General features: G+C 48.5%; 1 protein-coding gene across 1 annotated transcript in view; it reads right to left on the bottom strand.

Annotated features, from left to right (window-relative positions):
• Positions 1-743: 743 nt before the first annotated feature.
• Positions 744-22,351, bottom strand: part of CASKIN2 (CASK interacting protein 2) — a 135,552-nt gene continuing 113,944 nt past the window's right edge. Inside the window, exons 11-19 of the mRNA XM_015425639.1 lie at positions 20,797-20,918; positions 18,301-18,382; positions 17,500-17,594; positions 13,944-14,054; positions 13,595-13,696; positions 11,875-12,013; positions 7,604-9,769; positions 5,026-5,347; positions 744-2,546 (exon numbers count right to left, since the gene is read on the bottom strand). Coding sequence (XP_015281125.1) covers positions 2,450-2,546; positions 5,026-5,347; positions 7,604-9,769; positions 11,875-12,013; positions 13,595-13,696; positions 13,944-14,054; positions 17,500-17,594; positions 18,301-18,382; positions 20,797-20,918 — 3,236 coding nt within the window. The 3' untranslated portion in view covers positions 744-2,449. The remainder of the gene's footprint in view (positions 2,547-5,025; positions 5,348-7,603; positions 9,770-11,874; positions 12,014-13,594; positions 13,697-13,943; positions 14,055-17,499; positions 17,595-18,300; positions 18,383-20,796; positions 20,919-22,351) is intronic.

Here is a 22,351-nt window from a genome sequence, read left to right as displayed (position 1 = left end):
TTTTACAATAAAGGACGAGTTCTTAAAAAATAAGATGGATTTCCCTCAATAGTGATAACAAGAACAGCATTTGACTGCACCTGAGTGTGGCTCAGACATTAACATGATTCCATCCCAGACCCTAAAGTACAACAGGCCTCTGGTTAGTAAATATATAACAAACCACACTTAAAAAATATATACATTTCTCTTTTTTAAAAAAATTACAATTTTATCAACAGTGAAAAAAATGGACTCGTCCCATGTCAGCGAGTGTGAAATTCAAAACCTTCTTTAAAAAAAAAACAACGAAAAAAGGCTTCTTTCAACCTTTATACAGATGCCACTGGTTGCAGCTATTTTTTTTAAAAAAAATATCCTGTTGGCTCTGGCTATCAGCCGGAGCATGGCAAATCTGCTTGATGCTATGCACGGCTTTTTTTGTAGAAAAAGCCCAGCAGGAACTCATTAGCATAATAGGCCACACCCAACAGCAGGAACCCATTAGCATATTGGGCCACACCCCTGACAGCACAGCTCATTAGCACATTAGGCCGCACCCCCATGTTATCAGAAGTGTGGTTATCCAGCTACACCCACCTTTTGCTTGTTATTCTGTTTACCTTGTTTGTTGTCAAAACCCAGGGCTTTTTTTGTAGCAGGAACCCTTTGCATGTTAGGCCACACACCCCTAATGTAGCCAATCCTAATGAGTTTCTGCTGTTGGGTGTGGCCTAGTATGCTAATAAGTTCCTGCTGGGCGTGGCCAACTCGGGAGCCAGCCGGAACTCCGTTCCTGTGCGTTCCTGCCCAAAAATAGCCCTAATGCTATGGGTCCAAAGAGAAAGGGTATTGTACAGCAGAAAATTTGCACCAAAGCCATGTTAGGCTCTGTGGTAGCTCTAAAATGCAACCAGGCTTATTGCTTTTGATCTTCCCAGGCGAATGCCAGTGTCGGCAGAGGCTCCCATCCATGATCCATTAAAAGTTTATGTGTTGTTTTTTTTAAATCCTGCATTGAAACTCTCTGCAGAAGCCTTCCCAATGATACCAGGATCAAGGACTCTAATTCTAAACACTTGAATTGCCATGTATGCCTTCACTGCTGGCATAGCTGGCCCAGCGCTGGGCTGTACATTTCATTTTCCATTCTAAAACACGGTTCCCTGGTGGTTTTTATTCCATTCACAGCATATGGCACGCAAGTACCAATTGTGCAATTTTGTTTTCCACTCTCTTGCTTGGTCATGTTAGGCCAGCTTGGCACCATCTTGGTCTTGTTTAAATATATGGTATACAGATGCACAAGGTCTTCCTCTTCAGTGCAGAACACCATGAAGGAGGTGGGACTGTCCACTGGGCCCTGTTTTCAAAGAAGCAATGGGCTGCTTAGCTCACTGTGGACAAGCAGCTCAGTTAGCCTCTTGCTGTAGAGTAAGGGCCTTGGGAGGCAGCTTTGTCAGTTGCCCAAGTCCTGCCAGAGTTCATTTTATGAAAAAGGACGTGTCTCTTTTGGCTGTCATATCTGTTGCCTATAGGACAAAGGGCAAGGGAAGAGGATTTGCAGCTGAGGGGCAAAAAAAATCACTTTTCATACAGCTACAACGGAGAGTGATTTGATATGATAGGCATCCCTTTGTCACAAGAGGGTGCTATATACACTCTAACACTAATCAGCATTTCCCCCCCCCCAGATACTACAGAAGGGGGGGGGGGAGTGGAAGACCTCTCCCCTCCCTTCCCACTCCAGGCATGATGAACACGGCCAAGGTACTTGGAAAGAAGGTCAAGTAGTTTTCAGTCCCACTGAAAAGCTTCTTGTTGAAATGTTGAGCCCAGTTTGTTCCTCTGAGAACTTTTGAGTCTGGCCAGCTGCTTTAGAAGAAGAGAAGGGGGAACTGAGGGGGAGGATTTCAATCCACCCAGATTACACGGTACTTCTCTCCTAGTGTTTGGGGGGGGGGGGGGAAGCAGCAAGGACTTGTCTTGCTCTGCAAAGTGCCAGCCTACCAATCTTTTTCCACTTTGGCAACCAAGGGCAGTGGTCCTTATTGAGTGCCTGGTCCCCTTGCTGCTGCCACCACCCACGGTGACATATTATTGGCAACCTGTAAATGACAAAATGCAGGAATGGAGATGTTTGGGGTATTGCATTTGGAAGAGGCCAGAGGCTCAGGGGAGGCTCTCTGGCATCAGCCTTTCCTCAACAGCGAGTCCAAGTAGCATCTCAGAGACGCGGGTCCCAGAGTGTGACTGGCTGCAGTTAGCCTAAGCGAGGTGTTATGCCTGAGACTGTCCCCCCCCACCCCTGTCCCCCCCCCCCATGGGAGCTGCGAGGTGAGCAACGTGGCAATGTACAGAAATCGGAGATCAGAAGTAGTTGCAGGGCCACCTACTCAGGGCTGTCCATTAGTCAAGCACAGTGCGGCAGGAGAAGAAACCTGCAGCCCAGGAGAGGAGGAGCTTGCCCTCAGTCCAACATGGCATCCAGCTGCTCTGCTAGATCATCAAACATGTTGCTGATGTCTTCCAGGATGTTCTTGGTGGAGTGCACGGTCCCGTAGTGGCTGGAGGAAGAGGAGACATGGTCAGTTGGAGTGCAGGGTCTCTGATTGGAATGGTCAGGGCCTCCCTCACCAGAATGGGGCTCAAAGACCTCCTCTTTCAGGAGGAGTCCAGGGATGACTACATGCAGCGGCCAGTTTGGTGTAGTGGTTAAGTGCGCGGACTCTAATCTGGGAGAACCGGGTTTGATTCCCCACTCCTCCACTTGCACCTGCTGATGTAACCTAGGGGAAGCCATAACTGGCACAGCTGTCCTTGAAAAAGAGCAGTTTCTGTCAGAGCTCTCTCAGCCCCACCTACCTCACAGGGTGTCTTTTGTGGGGAGGGGAAGGGAAAGGAGTTTGTAAGCCACTCTGAGACACCTTTGGGCAGTGAAGGGCGGGATATAAATCCAATCTCTTCTTCTTCTCTCTTTCTTCCCTTGCCACATGAATGGTTTGCTGATGTGAGCAACGTCATGTCACTTAAAGATACCAGGTTGGATCTAGACTAAATTTTCCATCAGAGGAATGGAACTTTCCCACCCGCCTCCTACTGAAGCTCAGTGATCTCCATTAAATGCTGCTCCAGGTGGATATGGAATGCTGAGGAACGCCACGTGTGTGTGTGTGGGTCTACAGTAGGAGGATGTGAGGCAGTGACTGAAAAAAGGCAAACTCCATGCTAGCAATTATTAGGAAAGGGACTGAAAATACAACGGCCAGTATTATAATGCCCTTGGTAGAACGCTATCGTGCATTCTCATTTGGAATACTGTGCACAGTTCTGATCACCACCTCTCAAAAAGGGTATTGTACAGCTGGAAATAGTACAAAAGAGGGCAACCAAGAAGGGGTTGGAGCACCTTTTCTATGAGGAAAGGCTGAACAGTTTGGGACTTTTTAGTTTAGGAAAAAGACGACTAAGGGGGGGCATGGGTAATTAAATTGTGGTGTTCCCTGCCAGTGGAGGTCATGATGGCCTTGAGCACTGACCACTTGAAAAAGGGGGTGTGACAGACAGTAAACAGTTAAGGCTTTAGCCTGGTCTGAGAATTTATGGCACCCTGGTGTTTTTGGCCACTGTGTGACAGAGTGTTGGACTGGATGGGCCAATGGCCTGATCCAACATTGGCTTCTCTTATGTTCTTATGTTCTCTTATGAGAATCTTGAGTGACAGGGGATTCAAATGGAATTATTCTGTTGAGAGAGTTAGGAGTTAAGGGTTGACAACATGGAGAGAGAAAAGAGACTGTGAGAGGATCAAGAAGGATCCTTAGAGAAGTAGGACATGTAGCCCATCCCTATCAAGACTGAGGGAAATAGCTCCTAGAAGACGGGGGGTGATCCCTAGCCAGTGTATAAGGAAGGAAACCAGAACTTGCGTCAATGTTCCTGCCTTTACCAACTTTAGTGTCCAATGAGACCTAGAAGCTTATGCTTGTCTATGTAAGCTGAGGCTGCCCCCATTCCTCTGAATCCCCATGGCTGGAAACAGCGGAGGGGAGGGGCCTCAGCCTCTATGGCCTGTTTGGCCCTCCAGGGCAACTGCTTAGTTGCTGTGTGAAATAGTATGCTGGAACATATAGACAACTGGCCTGATCCAGCAGGCTTTTCTTATGTTCTTGTGAGGAGGGGATTGGTGGGAATTGCCAATTTAGTCTGGATCCAAGTTGCAGCAGCTTGAATTTCTGTAAGTTCCTCTCTCTGACTTGACACTGCTCACATGAGTAGACCATATGAAGCAGAGGAGAAGAAAGAATGGGAAACAGACATCTGAATGTAAACGTTTAGCTGAGAGCTACCTCCGACAATGTATTCTGTACTCCACCATGGATGCCATAATACAAACACAATCCAAGTAACAAATGGTGGGTATGGCTTTTCAAATATGGCTGTCCCCTTTTAAAAAGACTGAATGGTCCTACTTTTCTGTTCTATTTAAAAAGAACCCCCCACATTTTAATATGTTATGCTTTTAGCCTACTTTTTGACCCCCACATACTACACGTGCAAGAGCAACCTAACAATACCTAAAACAGCAGTCAAAGTAATGCATACATATTAAACACATAAGGTAACAGGCTGTAGTCCTGCTGATACACATGTGCAAGAGCTGGGCCTGTGTCCAAGCACAGCCTTGGAAATACTGTACAATCATAACCATCATTTGGCAGACTACACATACACAGCCCCAGCTGCTGGCTCTGGCTGGGGCATTGCTTACTCAGCGTTTGCAATTCCCCAGGCACCTAGAATTACATGTGTAAAAGCATGCTTGTGCATAGTCCCTGTGTGGATCAGGATAAATGTGTCTGAAGCACTTAAACGTGTACTCTCTTAGCAACAGTTTTGTGTGCTTTCTGTGTGTTTTATTTGTAACCGTTTCCGTGTGTTTTGTATTTGCATACTTGCCCCTGTGACAAACGAGAGGCTTGTTGAGGATACGGGCCTCTTGCTGGCTTGCCGCCCCCCCCCCCCCTTATCCAAGTTCAAACTTACCTCCGTGCTGCTTCTGGGATGATCTTCTTTTCAGCAGCCTCGAGAGTGGACACCAAGGATGAGTTGGTTTGTTCCAGTCTTTGCTGAACCTGAGCCATGTCTGGAGAGGCGTTCAATGGCCTTGTTGCACCAACATTCAAGGCTGGCTTGCTACCAAGCCCCAGTTTCATGGGGTAGGGTCCTGTCGCTTCTGACACCATTTCAGTGGCTGCCCAGGGGGCCACAGTGTTGCGGGAGTTCTGCAGGACTTGCTGGTAGATCGTCTTCGGCCCTGAAAATACCAGTTTGGTAGAAGCAATGGATGTGTGCTTGGCTGAGTCATCTGAAAGGGAAAAAAGCCAACAGGTAATGAAGCACCAACGGCCCAACTGACACAGTATGCAAGCCAACTGCAGCACGCATCACCTGCAGGCTTCCCTGCTCTTACCTTCTCAGAGCTATTCTGCACGCCCACAGAAACAACAGACAAAATATCAGAACCCCACAAGTGTGGCACGTTCATTAGGTTTGATCCTCTCAGCTTTTCTGCTGACGCAAAAGTGATCAGGGGCTATCTTACGAGTGTTGCTAGCCGCCTTGCATCACTGGTACAGTGAGAGAAAAGATGAGATGACAATGTTTTAATGAATAAAAATCTTGCCTGATCCCCTTCCTCGTTGCAGTACTGTTCTACGTGGCTTTTCTCCCACATGGGTGCCATAACCCCCAGCTCAGCATTTTGGGGAAGGTCAAAATGGGTCCCTTTTCCCTCTTGCCTCAGCAGAGAATCTGACAGCCTCAGCTCGGACGGCAGGTCTTCACCAGGAGCCTGGAGTTGCAGTAATTCTGCCCAAGGCTCCCGCTAAGCTGTGGAGTCTTGTGAGCAAAAATGCTACTTTGTGAGCTGCTGGCATTAAAGTTGTGAGCGAGCAATTTGCCTACCGCACAAATTAGTTTGCTCTGGAGCCATCCTTCCTGAGCGAAGACAAAAATCTCTGATATGGAGGCTAAAAAACTGTGAGCTAGCTCACACTGATTCAGCTTAGAGGGAACATTGATTCTGCCAGAATTAGGCAATGAGGCTCCAGTGCCTGGGGGCAGCCTGTTGACCTTGACTTTATTTTGTCTTTCCTTGTACTGCACATGTGACCCAACTGATTGTGAGTCCTGGGTATATCGTTACACACACTTTGGCCTTTTCCTCTAAGCTCAAATTGCAATTCTTCCTCTCTTTGTTTCAGGGGTCAGTTACTTAATGATGCTTAGGAGGAACACATACCCTGGTGTAGGCTGTTAGACCTTGATCCCCCTTTTTAAAACCCTTCTTTGTGCAAACAGTGTAATGGCTACCTTGACAAAACCTCCAATGGCTTATTCTTGCTGGGAGACCCAAGGGCTTGGATCCAAAGGAGTGTTTCTGTGGGTGGAAGGATCTTTATCTGGAGGGTGACCTTCTCCCCTCTCCCCTCCTGCTGCTGCCCCAAATGCTCCCAGAAATGCTGCTCCCGTGGGACAGGGGACACCCCCCCCCCCGAAACAGCACTCTGTGGGCATTTTAAGCTGCAGTAGGAAGGGGGGGAGCTGCGGTGGCTCAAGTGGTTAAGACGCTGAACTGCAGGCTGTGGAAGGTCGGTAGTTCAGCAGTTCGAGACCCGAGTGTGCCACATGACGGAGTGAGCTCCCGTCTCTGGCCCCAGCTCCTGCCAACCTAGCAGTTCGAAAGCAAGAAATTGCAAGTAGATAAATAGGTACCACTTCGGTGGGAAGGTAACAGCGTTCCGTGCGCCTTGTTGTTTAGTCATGCCGGCCACATGACCACGGAAACGTCTTCGGACAGTGCTGGCTCTTCGGCTTTGAAACGGAGATGAGCACCACAACCCTAGAGTCGGATTCGACTGGCTTTCGAGCAAGGGAACCTTTACCTTTACCAGGAAGGGGGGGGGCAACAGTCATGCTCTGCAAACAAAAACCCCTTCCATCTGCAGAAATGGTGCAGTGGAGCCAACCCCTGGCCTAGAATATTTGCCAGCTCTTGTGAATGGGGTGGATCTTACTGCTCATCCACTGCAGGGAAGTCTTTTTGTTTAATCACCACCACCACCACTATTTGTTCTCTGCCCTGTCTCCTGCTAGGGGATAGGAAACTATTCAGTCTCTTTAGGCTCCTTGCAAATGGTTATTAGAGCAGTCTTGGTGGCTGAAAAGCCCTCCCTGTTCTCCTTCACTGCCTGCCAAATTTGTCCTGTCTTCCCCTTCTCTCGCCTTCAGCTCTCTCTCCTCCAGCCAAGAAAAGCGATGTGGCACTATCCCGGTCCCCTCCCATCTTTCGATGAGAGACCAAAGGAAGCTGGAATAGTACTAGATGGCTTGTTTCTCCCAGCAGAAAGAGAGCTGCAGTGTCAATAGAGTGTCTTTCGGGGGTGGGGTGGGGGGAGAATGCTACCTTCTTTAAATATTTCTGAGTTTTAGAAAAAGCTCTCTGGTGGCTGCCCTGCTCTGGAGGTCACATTCTGCTACTCAGCTGCCCATTCCGAGCCAACAGCTGATTTCCTGAGGCAAACAGGCAAGTGGATAAGTTGCATCTTTGAACCCTGCATACTTGTCCCTGTGACTGGTGCCCTCAGCTGGACCAATCGTCCTTGTCTCTCCGTCTGCAGTGGCACTGGGCTGGTTGGTTTCAAAGAGGAAGGAGGCTTCTTGATTCCCCTCTCCAGAGAAAGGATGCTTTTCTCTATCTCAGCAATCTGCAGTTCCATGCTGTCGTCATCCAACGTGTCTCCAGTGGACTGCAGCTCCGTCACGTGCAAGGATGGTCCGCTGATGCTTACTATCTGAGCCTGGGCGTATTGTGGTGCCGGAGCCGCTGTGGCTGGGCTGGGGACATCGACGCCAAAAGCCTTCAGCACATTTTGGAGGGGCTCCCTCTCTTTGCACCTGGGCCTGCGCTTCACTGTGTCAGATTCAGTGAGGTTGAACTCTGGTACGGGGGCCTCTCTTGCTGGGTCTCCTTGTTCTTTGCCACCGGACTGAGCTTGGTCAGAATCAGAGTCTGGCATGGTGGCATCTGTCTTTAGCTGCCCAACGGGCTTCGGTCGCTGCTTGATGGTCAGATTGCCTTCCTCTGCAAAGGGAAGGCACTCACTGGAACTGCTCTGGGAAGAGCAGGGAGACTGGGCTTGGCCATCTTTCCCCACCTGGGCCTCTTCATCACCGTCTGACTGGATGTCCTCGTGGCTCTGTGGCAAAGCTTCAGTCACGGTGACCGTAGGCTCACTAAACGTCCGTCTCCTGGGAATGTTGCTTTCAAAGAGCTGGCTTCTGCCACTAGTCGCTTCAGTGCCGCCAGGGTCCCCTTCAGTGGCATTGTGTAGGCCTGCCTCCTCATCAGACCTCGTGGGGTCTGGGGACTGAAGAGGCTTACTTGGGCTCTCCTCACTTGCGGGTCCCTCAGGTACGGCTGATACACTTTGTAAAGGACAGCCCATATTGTGAAGATTATCTCCTCCGCCTTCAGAAGCTAAAGGCCCTTTCTGTGGTTCTAAGCCTTGTTCATACTCAGCATCCACAGCCTGTGCGCTAGAGACGGAGCTGAGGCGTTTGGGAGGAGGGGGTGGAGGGCCTTTCCTTCTGGCACGGATGGCAAAGGACTGGCTGCGTGAAACCTTAGCATCTGGGGGTGGCTGCGTCCGTGGCACCTGGCTCCGTCCGGGCCGTCTGGTCAAGGTAGCGTAAGAGCCCACTGAGCTAGTGGGAGGCTCCTCCTCCTCCTCAGCTTCCCCGTCACTCAGCGCATAGCGGTTCAAGCTGTGTGAACGTTTCTTATGCTTCAGCCCCTCACCATTCTGTGGCTCCCTGGAGGTGGTGGGAGCAGCAGGCTTTGGGGGCACTTGAGGCAGCTCTGTGCCCCCACAGTGGGAATAGAGATAGGAAAAAGCTTTCTGAGCCGTTGATTGTAGGGTGGTCCTCTGAGCGCAGGCATGGTCTGGTGTCTTGGTCTGCTCAGGAACAGAAGGCGAGTGAGGTTGCTGTGCCTTCACTGACATGTGGGGATACATGAAGACATAGGGGGCGGTTCTCTTGCTGGCCGTGTGGGGTGATGTGCAGGGAGATGCGCTTGGTGGCTCTGATGGAACTGCATAGGGAAGGAAATCCCCTTTCAGGGCACTGGGTCTCTGGTACTGATCCATGCCTTCAGGCAGATTTCTCTCCCTCAAGGGACTTCCTGCACAACCATTGGAATAGCCATTGACTCCATCTGGGCAACTGAGCTGTGGAATGAACGTCCCATAGCTTTCTGGGCTGGGTCGCCCCTGAGAGTTAGTGGAATTGTCCACGAGGGGGTTTTGGGTGGAAGAGCGCCCGCCACTGCTACTGCTGCTGCTTTCGCCACTGCCCAGGCTCTCCTGAGAACGGCTTGAGGCGGCACTTTGGGACAACATGTTCTCCTGCGAGTGCCCTGACCCCCTGGAGCGCATGCCAATGCTCTCCTGGCTCCGGGAGATGCCCTGAGTATTCTTGATGGTCAGCGTCTCCTGGCAGCTGTTGGACATGGCTGTCTGGAGCTCATAGCTCAGCTCGCTGTCCTGGAAAGTGGTCATCTTGGGGGTGTGGGGAGAGTGGCACTCCCCATTCTCAACAGACTCAATGGTGACAATGTCTAAGGCGCCGGGGATCTTCCGCCTCAGAGTGTTGGCATCCGCCTGGTTCAGGCTCCTGCGGAGATCTGTCAACTTCTTGACAGCCAGCATGATCTTCTTTTGGTGGCCTGCAGGGGGCAAAAGAGAAGCAAAAATTAAGCTCAAATGAATGGACAACTTTTTTCTCTCCCATGGCCTTCAGCTGTCTATTATAGCAAAGGACAGCATTAACCCTTGTCTCAGTCTAGACCAGTACATCAGAGGCAGAACCTAAGTCCAGGCTATCTCACATACTTAAGGAATGTACCCTGTTTTTGCTATATCGGCAATAATCTGCCAGGGAATGAAACATGAGAAGAAAGCATAGCCTCGTATCCCATTATCCAGAATCTCAAATTCTACAACCAGAACAAACTGTGGAAACTGCAACTAGCCACTCTTGGTGAAATGGTTAAAGTGTCAGACTAGGATTTGGGAGACCCAGGTTCAAATCCCCCATTTTACTCTGAAATTCACTGGGTGACCTTGGGGCAGTAATGCTCAGTCTGGCCTCCGTCACAGAATTGTCCTGAGAATAAAAGGAGGGGAAGAGACATGTATTCATTTATGCTACCCTGAGCTCCTTGAATAGAGGATGGGACAAAAATAGAAGTATAGGTGAATGGACAAGTAGACAGGAACTATGTAAACACAATTTAAGTAATCCTGGTTACAGAATCTGCTTTCAGGAAGTAGCCTCAAATGTGACAATGTTCCAGTGTATTTTAAGTGTTACCAGTTAAGTGCCCAGTCATTTGCTCAAAAGGTCTTTCCTCATAACATCTAAGAGGAAATTACTGGTATTTTGGGGGTATTACTTAAGCTGAATACAGATTCAGAGAATCTGATCAGCTACCGGTACAGCTGAGCCTGAATAAAAGCTGAATATTCAGCTATACCGAAATATTAAGCTATATCAAGCATCACTTGGGGTGGCAGGAGCTCCACGCTGGCTCAGCTGGGGCTGGCTCCTTTTGCGGCTCAGTTTAAACCGCGCTGCAAGAGGAGCCAGCCAAGGACTGGCCAGGGCGGCGGGAGCTGAGTCTCTCTCACAATGTTTAGAAATGCTGTTTCCTATATCTCTTTGGCCTTTGGGTGGACTGGGGGGGAGTGGAGTGGACTCCAAAGAGCAGGCAGGCCTCATTCTCATAGAAAGGACCATCTATCCCAGTGCCCCAAGAGACCTCCAATTACCCTGGGAATTTGGCACGAAGCCTATAGTACTTGGGTTGCCATCTCTGGGTTGGGATGTTCCTGGAGATTTGGGGATGCAGCTTGGGGAGGGGAGAGTTTAGGGAGGGGAGGGAGCTCAGTGGTGTCTAAGGCCACAGAATCCACCTTCCAAAGCAGCCATTTTCTCCAGGGAAACTGACCTCTGTAGTCTGGAGAACAGGTGCAATTCTGTGAGGATGCCAGGCCCCACCCAGAACTTGGCGACCCTGAATACTATACTGATCATTGCCTCCAAAGGAGGGGCAAGGCCCTCCCTCAAACACTGAGCCAGCATAAAGTTGGTTGGGGATACGTTCTTCTGCATCAGACCAAGCCACGAAAGAAGGCAGGGAGAAAATGCCTTGGGGGTAGCGCCAAGGTCTGGTGACTTCTACTCCTTTGGGAGATTCAACAGCACTATCTTCAGACAAGAAAGGTCAAGTGGACTGTTGTGCTCTTGAAAGTGACAATCACACCCCACTAAGTGAGGTGGCCTTTTTGTACCTAGAAGTGTGGAGGCCTAGAAATGTGTGGGGAAACTGTTTTCCTAGAGCACAGTTTGAATGCTAGTGGAATCTGGCCCTTGAAAACATAGGTCACAGAATAATTATTAGTCTTTTGGGTGCCACAGGAGTGTTGTTTTAATAGACCAATGCAATTGCCCTTTTGGACTGTATGTTAGAATAAAGCACTTAATGTAGAAGTGCTACAATCATAATGATGTCTCCTAAAAGGACTTAGATGATCAAACGCCTCAGCTTGGATCAGTTATCCATCCATCCATGGATGACCAACGGGGACATTGTATCATTCAATATTAGCATCTGCCTGCTGAGTTGTAGAGCAATGATACAGACTTCCTTTTAGATGGAGGCTACCAGCAACACAGGTTGTTAGGGATGGGTTTGAAACACACAACCAGAAAGTCAAAGGTCCACAATACACTCATAGTCCTGTATATATTCCCCTGTTCTGTCCTCACCAAGCTTGTTAATGCCAATCTCCTGCAAATCCTCCCAGGTCAGATCTGTCACTATGCTGATGGAGTCGTAGCCGTTGCTCACCAGCTTCTTGTGATACTGGGGTAGTCCAATTGCACTCAGCCATTCCATCAGGTCGTCCTGGAAAACCATCCAATGTGCAAAAGCTTTACTTAACAATATAAGTAGAAGTACACTTTTTACTTAGAGATGTATGGATAACTTAACAGATAATTTAAAGAGATGGATGGATTCTCCCATTGAATGTTCGTATGTATATTTGTTTGTTTTTGTTTGTTTGATATAAAATAAAATTGTTTTAAAAAAGGAAAAGGAAAAGAAAACAGCCCAACCATAATGAGCCCTTACATTCCACACCAGGGAAGAGCATCTTAATTCTAGATACATATTCTAAATCCAGCCCCACTACACACCACAGAGCTATCGGGAACTGCTAGGGTTGCCAGGTCCTGCCTCCCCCCCCCCAAGCAGGGGACTTTGGGAGGCATTCCTGGAGGGGGTAGGGACATCCCCAACATCATGATGTCACTCAGAAGTGACGTCATCACATTGGGGACTCGCCTGAATTCCAAGTGGCGAATTCGCCACTTGGGATTCAGGTGCCAGCCCCCCTCTTCAAAAGCATTTAAAGGGTCCCTTTAAACGCATTTGGAGAGCGGGGGCCACGTGCACCTGAATCGCAAGCGGCGAGTTCACCACTTGGAGTGTAGGCATGTGGCCAGCAGCTGCCCCTCTCCCTCCCCTCCTGCCAGATTTAAAGGGCCCTCCACGTGCTCCCACCGATTAGCTGGAAGGCCCTTTAAATTTGGCAGGAGGGGAGGGAGAGGGGTGGCCGTGGGTGGCTGTTCTTGGGGGGCAGGGCTTCCCCAGCTGGCCAGTGGTGGGCAGGAGCCCCCAAAATTGGGGTATCCTCGCCCCCACCTGGGGACTGCTTAAAATATAATTGGCTGGGGAAAGACCTGAGCAGTCTCTACAAAATACACAAGCTGCTCTGTGTTTTGCGATTTGGAGGGAGTAGGGGATGTCTGCGCACAGATCGTCAACTAGATGTGGCTTGTGATATTCTGATAATGATGATGATAATAATAATAATAATAGCCAGAATGACGAGTCAGCATGGTGTACTGGTTAGAATGCTAGACTAGCACAGGGACAACCCAGATTCAAATCCCTGCTCAAGCATGAAGCTTGCTGGGTGCCTTTGGCTGCTCACACTCTCTCGGCCTAACATTCCTAAATAAATAAATACCTGTTGTAAGGATAAAATGGAGGATAAGAGAGCTATCTATGCTATCCTGAGCTCCTTGCAGGAAGGGCCAGATAAAAACAAGACAGTTAACAATTAATGTTGCATTTTCAAAGACATTAATGTGCTTTACACTTCTTATTGTGAATGTTTTCTCAGTAACTTTGGTAAACCATTATTACTTCCATTTCACAGCAATAAGGTAACAGACTAAGACAAGGCGGTCCTCAAACATAGCTCATCCAAGTCCAATGCTGTAATAATGGAAAAGCCTCACCGGCAAGCATTCTGCAACCCCAAGTGGATCTGCTCAGGAACACTGTAAACTTTTCTGCAATCCCACAAAGCCTACAAAACCCTGGCCACAACCGCAGAGATGGTACCATCCACCAGTCTGGTAGGCAGCTGTGAGCCAATATGTGGCTCCTGTTTAGGATTGTGCTGTCCTTACTCACAGGGATGTAACTGGGAAGCCACTCGGCAATGCTGAGCTGCCCAATTTCAGTGGAGATTTTCTTCCTGTGGCCTGGTTTTGTCACCCCAATGGCTGTGAGATCCTGGAAGAAAAAAATGGTCCCGATATATTTATTAATCCACCCCCCTAACTGGCGGGCATACATCCCAAGTGGGCTGGGTTGCTTGGGAAGCGCTATGCAGTGCGTGTTCTGCGATGCATCCATGGGGAAAGAAGCAGACACAGAGAGATCAAGGAGGGGTTGGGTGAATGCTGGGCAACCACAAAACGGTTCCTTCCCTTATAGCCCTACAGTTGCATCCCGCCTGCTTCTGTTTTTCCTGCCTTACCTCCGGAGTCATGCGGCTGATCGTCGGCACATCGTAGCCTGAATTCAGGAAGTTGCCTGTGTAGCACTCCAGCTGGAATTCACTCAGCCAATTGTATATAGCTTCAGCATCCTGGGAAGGGAGGACAGAAATCCCTCTTGAAGATAGTGGCTGATAGATGTGGAGAGGGAAAGATTCCTGCTATTCCTTCCCAGATTTAAATGAGAGTCTGGCAAGCTAAAAGAACTCACCCAAGCAGTGTTCCCTCTAAGCTGAGTTGGTGTGAGCTAGCTCACAGTTTTTTAGCCTCCGGCTCACACATTTTTGTCTCCGCTCAGGAAGGAGGGCTCCAGAGCAAACTAATTTATGCAGCAGCCAAATCGCTCGCTCACAACTTTAATGCCAGTAGCTCACCAAGTAGAATTTTGGCTCACAAGACTCCACAGCTTAGAGGGAGCATTGCACCCAAGTAGCCTTTGCATTCGCACAGCATCTCATGCAAACTGAACTTCTGCAAAGCAGCTACAGGTGCTTAAATAGCATGCCGGCACAGGCTGCCTAGGTGCACGCAAGCACTTTGTACAGGTAGCAACTCTGTTTAAATGAGAAGTTATGCATGTACAAAGCCTCACTGGTGTGCTACTTTATTGTCTTGCTTAAATCAGTCCTGATGGAGCTCTTCCATGTCATCATTCAAGAGGGGGAAATGCAAAAAAACCCAGTGCCTTGAGGCACTTTCTGCTGTTTCTGGGCTCTGTAGACAGGCACCCCTGGCCTACAGCTTGGTCTCATAAACCCTATACTTAAGGCAGCCACCAATGGATTTTGTCCATATTTTGAACCGAGTCAGCAGTCCTGTACTTGGTGTCATAATCACCTGAAATCCGTCGCATTACATAATCCTCCTCCCTCCCCAACATCTGCACGGAACTTATGGGAAAATAATATTACTTAATATTTAAAGAGTGATTCTCAGCCAGTATTATTGTTTTGTGAGTATTGTGAGGCATCCAGTATTATTATAAAGCTAGTAGCTAGGCCTGGAAAGTGGAACACAGCCTATTGGATCTGCTCTGCTTGCCAAAAAAATCCTCCCCCCCCCAATGACAAAGACCCACAGATATGCAGAACATCCTCCCCGTCTCATCAGGCCCTTTAGCTGAAACTTGTGTGCTAAAGAGATGGTGCTGATCCACACGATTAGCATTCAAACCATTTTGCTGTTAATTAAATCAGGCCTGGACAATATGTGGCTCTCCCGGCAGAACACACATACACCCCGAGCCATGTATTTGTTGCTTTCAGGGGCTTGATATGTCTGTCTCCTGGTTCTCAGTGAGCGGCTAGGATTGCCAGCCATCAGTTGGCAATCGGCAGGAGCTGGGGGGAGGGGAGACGAGGGGCACCACTGCCTGATTCCAGCAATTCTTAGGGTGGACTGATGTTACGTTTGGGTTTTTGGCTTACAGTGACTTTTAAAACGTTTTCCCCCTCCCACTGGCTGCTGTAGCAGAGGTGGAAAACAGGAGCAGGCGGGGCAGGGGATCACCCACCAATGGGAAACTGGCAGCCCTAAGACAGGCAGAGTGAGCCCACTGAGCCCTGGTAGGCCACAGTACACAGCTGGCTGTCTGCATCTGGCTTGGTGGATCTCAAGCTGTATAGCAATGAATGTAGCCATGTTTTTACAATCAGCGATAAAGCTACGTAAGGAAAACTTACAATAAGTAATTGTTTTATCCTACATTATGTTTTATATGTTTTATATGTATGGTTACACTTTGGTATTTTATGCCAATAAAGGTCAACTGATGATGATGAAGCTGTGTAGGCCTGGATCGTAATACTGGATTGTATACTGTGAGACAGGAGAGTATTTAACAAAGACAATGATGTTTCATTTGACAAATAAAAGCTAATAGTGAAGTTCCATGACTGGAGTTTCTCTGAAAAGAGCTGAAGGGATCTGGATCAGGGTCATGGCACTGGGGTGGGGTAATAACTCTTCGTCCCTGCAAAGTTTCCCCTTTCAAAATGCCCCTAGCTGTTTTAAGTCCCCATAGGAGAAAAAAAAACCCTGTCCTTGTTTACAAAAGAGCATAGGGGGACATTTCTGACTGGGGAAATGGCATAAGAGAAAGAGTTGAAACTTTCCTTCCTGGGTGCTATGGCCCTGATCGACATTTCTCTGCCAACAATGAATCCACATATCTGTGGAACTCTCCCAGGTGGTCAGTGCCTGTTGGGTTCGGGCCTACGGGAGGAGGTAGATTGCTGTGCAGCCTGCTATGACATGTTGCTCAACGCTTTGTGGATAAGATCTCTTTCATCTGTTCCAACTTGGACTCTACATTAGCAGTGACAGGATCAGATAGTCCCTGGGGTGGGCTGTAGGGACCATATCATCCAGTCTTGTTCCATCTATCCTGGCTCCCAATTTGCATCCAGGCTCAATTCAAGGTGCTGCTATTGACTTTTAAAGCCCGGTACCGCTTGGAAGTTGGAACCAACATACTTGAAGGACCATCTATGCTAGGGCTGCCAAATCCCCCGGGGGGTGGAAAACCCCCGCCCCAGAGGCCCGTTCCCCGATGCCAGGGAATCAGGCCCCGGGGGGAACCCCGCCCCAGCGTGCACGTCACAGGGAAGGGACGTTATGATGCTGGGCACGCTGGGGGCGGGGCCACGGCCATACAAGGGAAAACTCTATGGTTTTCCCTTGTATGGTCGTGGCCCCACCCCCAGCGTGCCCGGCGTCATGACGTCACTTCCCTGTGATGTGCATGCAGCGCGCGCGCGCCGGGAGGGTAAGTGCCAGTTGCTCATATGAACCTATTCAACCACTCTGGTCATTTTGGGAGGCTAGATGAGTGGCAACCTAAAAAAGGGTCTTCTCCATCATGGCACCAAAACTTTGGAACTCCCTTCTTAGGAAAATTTGTCGTCTCCCTCGTTATCTTCCAGGCGAAGAAATTTTGTTTTGTTTGGCACGGACTCACTCATTCTTATTAGCCCTCCGCCCTTTTTGTGTCTTTTTATGTATTTGTTTGTGTGTGTGTTTATATTATGTTTTATTTAATTGTTCTAAATATTTTTTAATGTATTTGTATTTTAAATGGTTTTTAATGTCTCACATTTTTTATTGTTTGCTGTCTTGGGGACCCTGAACTGGGTGGAAAGGCACCATATAAATGTTTTAAATAAAATAAATAAATCGTGCCTCTTTGTAGCTGTGTCTTATGGCCAGATTATATCTTTGGTGGTCCAGGCACAGAACTCCTGTACCGTATGTAGCATGGTTCTGAACTAACATGGACAAATTGCTAACCCCTTGGAAAATCATCCTTAATGCATTTGCCAAATCAAGAGGCACACTTAAGCCTGTTGATTTATTTCAGTGTCCTAAAGTATCTCTGACTTGATACTGGATGTCAGACTCTGTATTGGACAGGGGACAAAGACATCAGAACTGAATTCCCCTATTTATGGAGAATTATCCCCCCCCCTCCAACTCCAGACTGCATTTTTTAACTGCTCCGTGATCCTTGGTCTGAACTCTTCTAGTAGATTCCAGTACCTTCCCCTCTAGGAGCTGCTCTGGCCGTAGGTACTGGTGGGAGAAGATCCTGTCACTGGTGTTGTAGTTGGTGAGGTTCTCGTGCGCCAGAGTCCCTACAGGGAGCCAAAAGAGAGCAGACCTGAGCACTGGATGAAGCCAGCTATTGGATGCAGTGGACAGCTATTTTGCCTACCCCAGACCCTGCTGTTGCTACACATCCAGACACATGTTTCAATAGGGCTTATCTAGGGGGTCACAAACCTGCCACATCAAAATGACTGCAGGCTGTGCAGTGGTGGCATTTTCTGTATATATGCCCACAAAGAGTAGTTTCATGTAAAAAGGAACGGGTCCTTTATTGATTTAGAGTAACCTCTGTCCTGCCCTTTCTTATGGGCTCTGGAGTGGTAACAACAGCACAAGCAGGGGAAAGGTACAATAAAAACAGAATATTCCGTTCAAGCATAAATATTAGGCAGATGCTAAGATTCACCACCACCACCACAAGTTTGATTTTGAATGCCAGCCCAAATAGAGAAGGGTTACCTCTCTTCCAAAGACTCTGAGGCTTGGATGGAAAGGAAATTCCACTGCCATGGGTAGGACACTAGCACCATGCTCATGCAGTTTCAGATTATGAGTGACTGGTCCCTGCCATGTGAGTCGCCATGTCTTTCCATGGTCATCACTGTGAGGGATGTCTCCACTTTGCTTCTCTTCAGAAAGCTGTCCTGCTTTCTTTTATGAATTTTGCCATGTGCCCGGTGTCTCGGTCTTTCAACACCCCCCCCCCATCTCCACTGCAGTCTTTCAGCTTACCTATCATGGGATTTGTCTGGCCATTCTGAGAATTGGAGCCCAAGAGATGCTGATATAGATCTTCCCCACCAGGTGAAAGTGGCTGCATGGGAAAAAAGGAGACTCAGAGAGAACTCACAGACAACAGTGGGCATGCTGCAAGAGCAATAGTGAAGGGCCTGTAATGTGGGTAGGGGTGGCTTGATCCTGGTTGCCCGAATCATAACACAGTTGCTCAAGGGTAGTTCATGATTAATTGTATTTATTTGCACCAGTGAGGTGCAGATTAACACCTGCTACCTATGCAACCACTGGACTCAAACTTTGTTCTCCTGCTACCTATGTAATCAAATTATAGACGTGTGGTTACCTCCAGGCCATTTCTAATCCTGGATCGAAGAGGAAAAAGGACTGTTTTCATCCCTATGCAGAAGAGCCAGTTTGGTGTAGTGGTTAAGTGCGTGGACTCTAATCTGGGAGGACCGGGTTTGATTCCCCACTCCTCCACTTGCACCTGGCTGGATGACCTTGGGCAAGCAGTAGTTCTGGCACAGCTGTTCTTGAAAAAGAGCAGTTTCTGTCAGAGCTCTCTCAGCCCCACCCACCTCACAGGGTGTCTGTTGTGGGGAGGGGAAGGGAAAGGAGTTTGTAAGCCGCTCTGAGACTCCAAGTGAAGGGCGGGGTATAAATCCAATCTCCTCCTCCTCCTCCTCCTCCTCCTCCGCAAAAACTAATCTAGTGATGCCAGGTCATACACCCAGACATACATCATTTTAAAGACCTGGGTGAGAAGAGAGGGATATACTGCGACCAGTGTTCCCTCTAAACTGAGTTAGTGTGAGCTAGCTCACAGTTTTTTAGACTCCGGCTCACACCTTTTTGTCTTTGCTCAGGAAGGGATGGCTCCAGAGCAACCTAATTTATGCAGTAGCCAAATTGCTTACTCACAACTTTAACGCCAGTAGCTCACAAAGTAGAATTTTTGCTCACAAGACTCCACAGCTTAGAGGGAACATTGCGACACAGCTATCTCCCCCTTTCCCCTGGGAACAACAGTTCTTTATCCATCCATTATATGTGCTACTGCTTCTGAATGGACAGGACTATCCTCAGCAGCTAGGGTTCACTTACAGAAGCTCTGAGAACTGCCTTCTCTGATTTAGGAATTTCACTGGCACAAAACACACACACAAAAATGCAGCATTCTTTTCCTCTCAAGATACTGTCAAAGAGGGCCTGTGGTTCCAAGCAGTAACAGGTTGTCATGATCTGTGTAGGCCTGGGAGAAAGGCCTAGAGGCCTGTGTGGGAGTGGAGAGCCGACAGCCCACAATCTCCACAATGCTTAGCAACGGTTGTAGCCAATCAGTGTATAGAGATTGTGTGAGGGAATGGAACTTAAGCTTTGTGGGCCATGAAACTGTGTTCTTTTGTCTCTTCTGCAGTGTGGCCTCACACAGAGTATAATTGAGGGGACTGGTCTGAGAGAAAGATCCCTCACTTGGGACAGAGTGAGTATAGGCAGGAGGCCTGGTATAAGAGGGCTGTGGGCCTTGAAGTAGTAACCAGTTAAGTGAACGAGGTATAGGGCTGCCAATTCCCCCTGGGGGGGCGGATTTCCCCCGCTTTGGAGGCCCGATTTCCGCTGCCGTGGAATCGGGCCCCGGGGGAAACCCCACCCCGGCGTGCACGTCAGCCGGAGGTGACGTGCTGACGCCGGGCACACTGGGGGCGGGGCCACAGCCATTTGAGGGGGAAACTATGCGCGCGCAGAAGACGCCGTCCGGGAGCCCCCCGCTGCGGAACAAAAGATATTTGGCAACCCTAACAAGGTAGTTGCGTTAGATTTGGTTATTTTTGCCTTTAAACACTGTTATATATTTTAAAGCACCTTGTCTTGTTTTCCTTGCCCCAGGACTGTGTTAGTAAACCATTTGTTTAATGTTCTCTGCCTGGTCATCACGCCTATGTTCTCGGCTTAAAAAGGGGCATTTTGGATGGGCTTGGGAGGGTACTCTGGGCCTTCTCAAGGGACCCGAAGTCCAGAGTGGTGGCAGCTGAAGGTGGCAACCCGCTGGGGGTCATGACATAGGTAAAAGACCAAATAAACATAAGGTCCCCATATATTTTCCCCAGTGAGGAAACAAGCAGCTGTAGCAGTGATCAGAAAAAAATTTAAAAATCATCTTTCAGGAAAAGGGCCACTCCCATGACCCAGTCAAATTTGCAGCCCCCGCCAACTTAGACTTTGTTTCCATAAAGCCTAAAGCGACTGTTCCTGCATCTCCCATATCCTATAGGATTTGGCACTAGGAAGTGTGTTCTATTTAACCACTGCATCTTCTCACGTTTTGTATGTTGCATTTATAAAGGGGAACCAATCCATACTAGATGAACTTAAGGATGTCCCCAGGAGATAAGAACCATCTAATACAGACAGAGTGGGAGAGGATCATAGGGAGAGAGGGCAGCAGGAAAATGTGCACATCTTAGAGCATGGAAAGTTGTGCTCCCTTACCTTCACGTTCTCAATGAGGAGTCCGGTGCTCTGGCCATTGGTACCCTCAGTGCTCTGCCCACTGCCAGCACTCCGGATGCTTCCAATGCTGCCCTCGCTGCCCACACTGTTCCTATCACCTGCTGTTGGACAGGAGAGGAGAAAGTTCAGCACAGACACTTAAGCTAAGTGATGGTGGGCAGAATAGTTTCCTGTTACCTATGGAAAACTAGCCAGACAGGCGCAGGCATTGGTGGGTGGGTAAGAAGAAAAGGAAGCAGGGAGAGGTGAGGACATGGGAGCTGCCAGGAGGAAGGAAAGAGGAAATAGTGTGGGGAAGGGATACAGGAGGAAGTGGGGTGCTCCCAGAAGTCCTTATAGGTTCCCTCCCACACAACTGAGTCTAGCCCAGCAGCCTAGAGTGCAAAACTTAGCCATAGTTTTCCTGGATAGAGGTTGCCAGAGGAGGGTAGGAGGGAAAGCTGAAAACAGGGACTGAAAAAGGTAGGTTGGCTGGTGGGTGGGTGGGAAGCAGGAAAAATGAAGAGACTATGGGGGCTTTCAGTGACGGGAAAGAGGAAATACTGGGGAGGAGAAAATGAGATGCCCCCACAAGACCTTGCTGGTATCCCACTTGGTCACTATATATAAGAAACAAGGACCATTCCCTCTGTGGACTTCTATGGCTGCCATATAGGGTTTGCAGAAAATTTTTACTTTAAGAAAGCAAGATAAAAGGACAATTGTGCTTGTGCAGATGGTGAAAAAATGAAACTGCTGAAGTTTGGGTACTATTTTGGATTGCAACACCAATGCTGGTGGCCAAGAAGAGGAGGAGGAGGAGGAGTTGGCCATCAGAAGGAGAACGGTAAGCCAGAGGCAGAGACCCAGAGCTGGTGACAGGCGGAAGGGGAGGAAATAGGATTTCCTTAGCCTGTGAGTCATTGTGGGTTCCTCCTTTGTATTTTCATTCAATCAAAAATCACTGGGAAAGATCATACAGATGGACATCCCTACTGCAATTCTCACTGCAATCACTTTCCAGTTGATAAATGGTTGTTTATGTTCATTCAAGGACAAAATGGAATCTGGACACAATTTGTGTCCGGGTCCCACTGCTCACAGTTTCCAATATTCCTGCAAATGTAATTATATACAAAATATATGTTTGTGTATGTGTGTTTGAACAGTATTAAAGAAAGCCATCCTGTCATAAGTAATCTTGATCTGAAAGGCATGATGCTTTTTGCCTTTGTTTGTGTGACTGAACCCACTCAGCAACCAAGCATGGGAAAGTCTCAGCTACTAGGGGAGAAGGAGGGGGTATCTTTTGCAGGGAGGACAGGGCTGTTTTTGGGCAGGAACGCACAGGAACGGAGTTCCGGCTGGCTCCCAAACTGGCCACGCCCAGCAGGAACTCATTAGCATAATAGGCCACACCCAATAGCAGAAAATCATTAGGATTGGCTACATTAGGGGTGTGTGGCCTAACATGCGAAGGAGTTCCTGCTACAAAAAAAGGCCCTGGGTTTTGACAACAAACAAGGTAAACAGAATAACAAGCAAAAGGTGGGTG

This window comes from Gekko japonicus, unplaced genomic scaffold (assembly GCF_001447785.1).
Source record: "Gekko japonicus isolate JY-2015 unplaced genomic scaffold, Gekko_japonicus_V1.1 scaffold1013, whole genome shotgun sequence".
NCBI lineage: Eukaryota > Metazoa > Chordata > Lepidosauria > Squamata > Gekkonidae > Gekko > Gekko japonicus.
The sequence above is the reverse complement of the archived record's forward strand: the minus strand, read 5'-3'. Positions and strand labels throughout refer to the sequence as shown.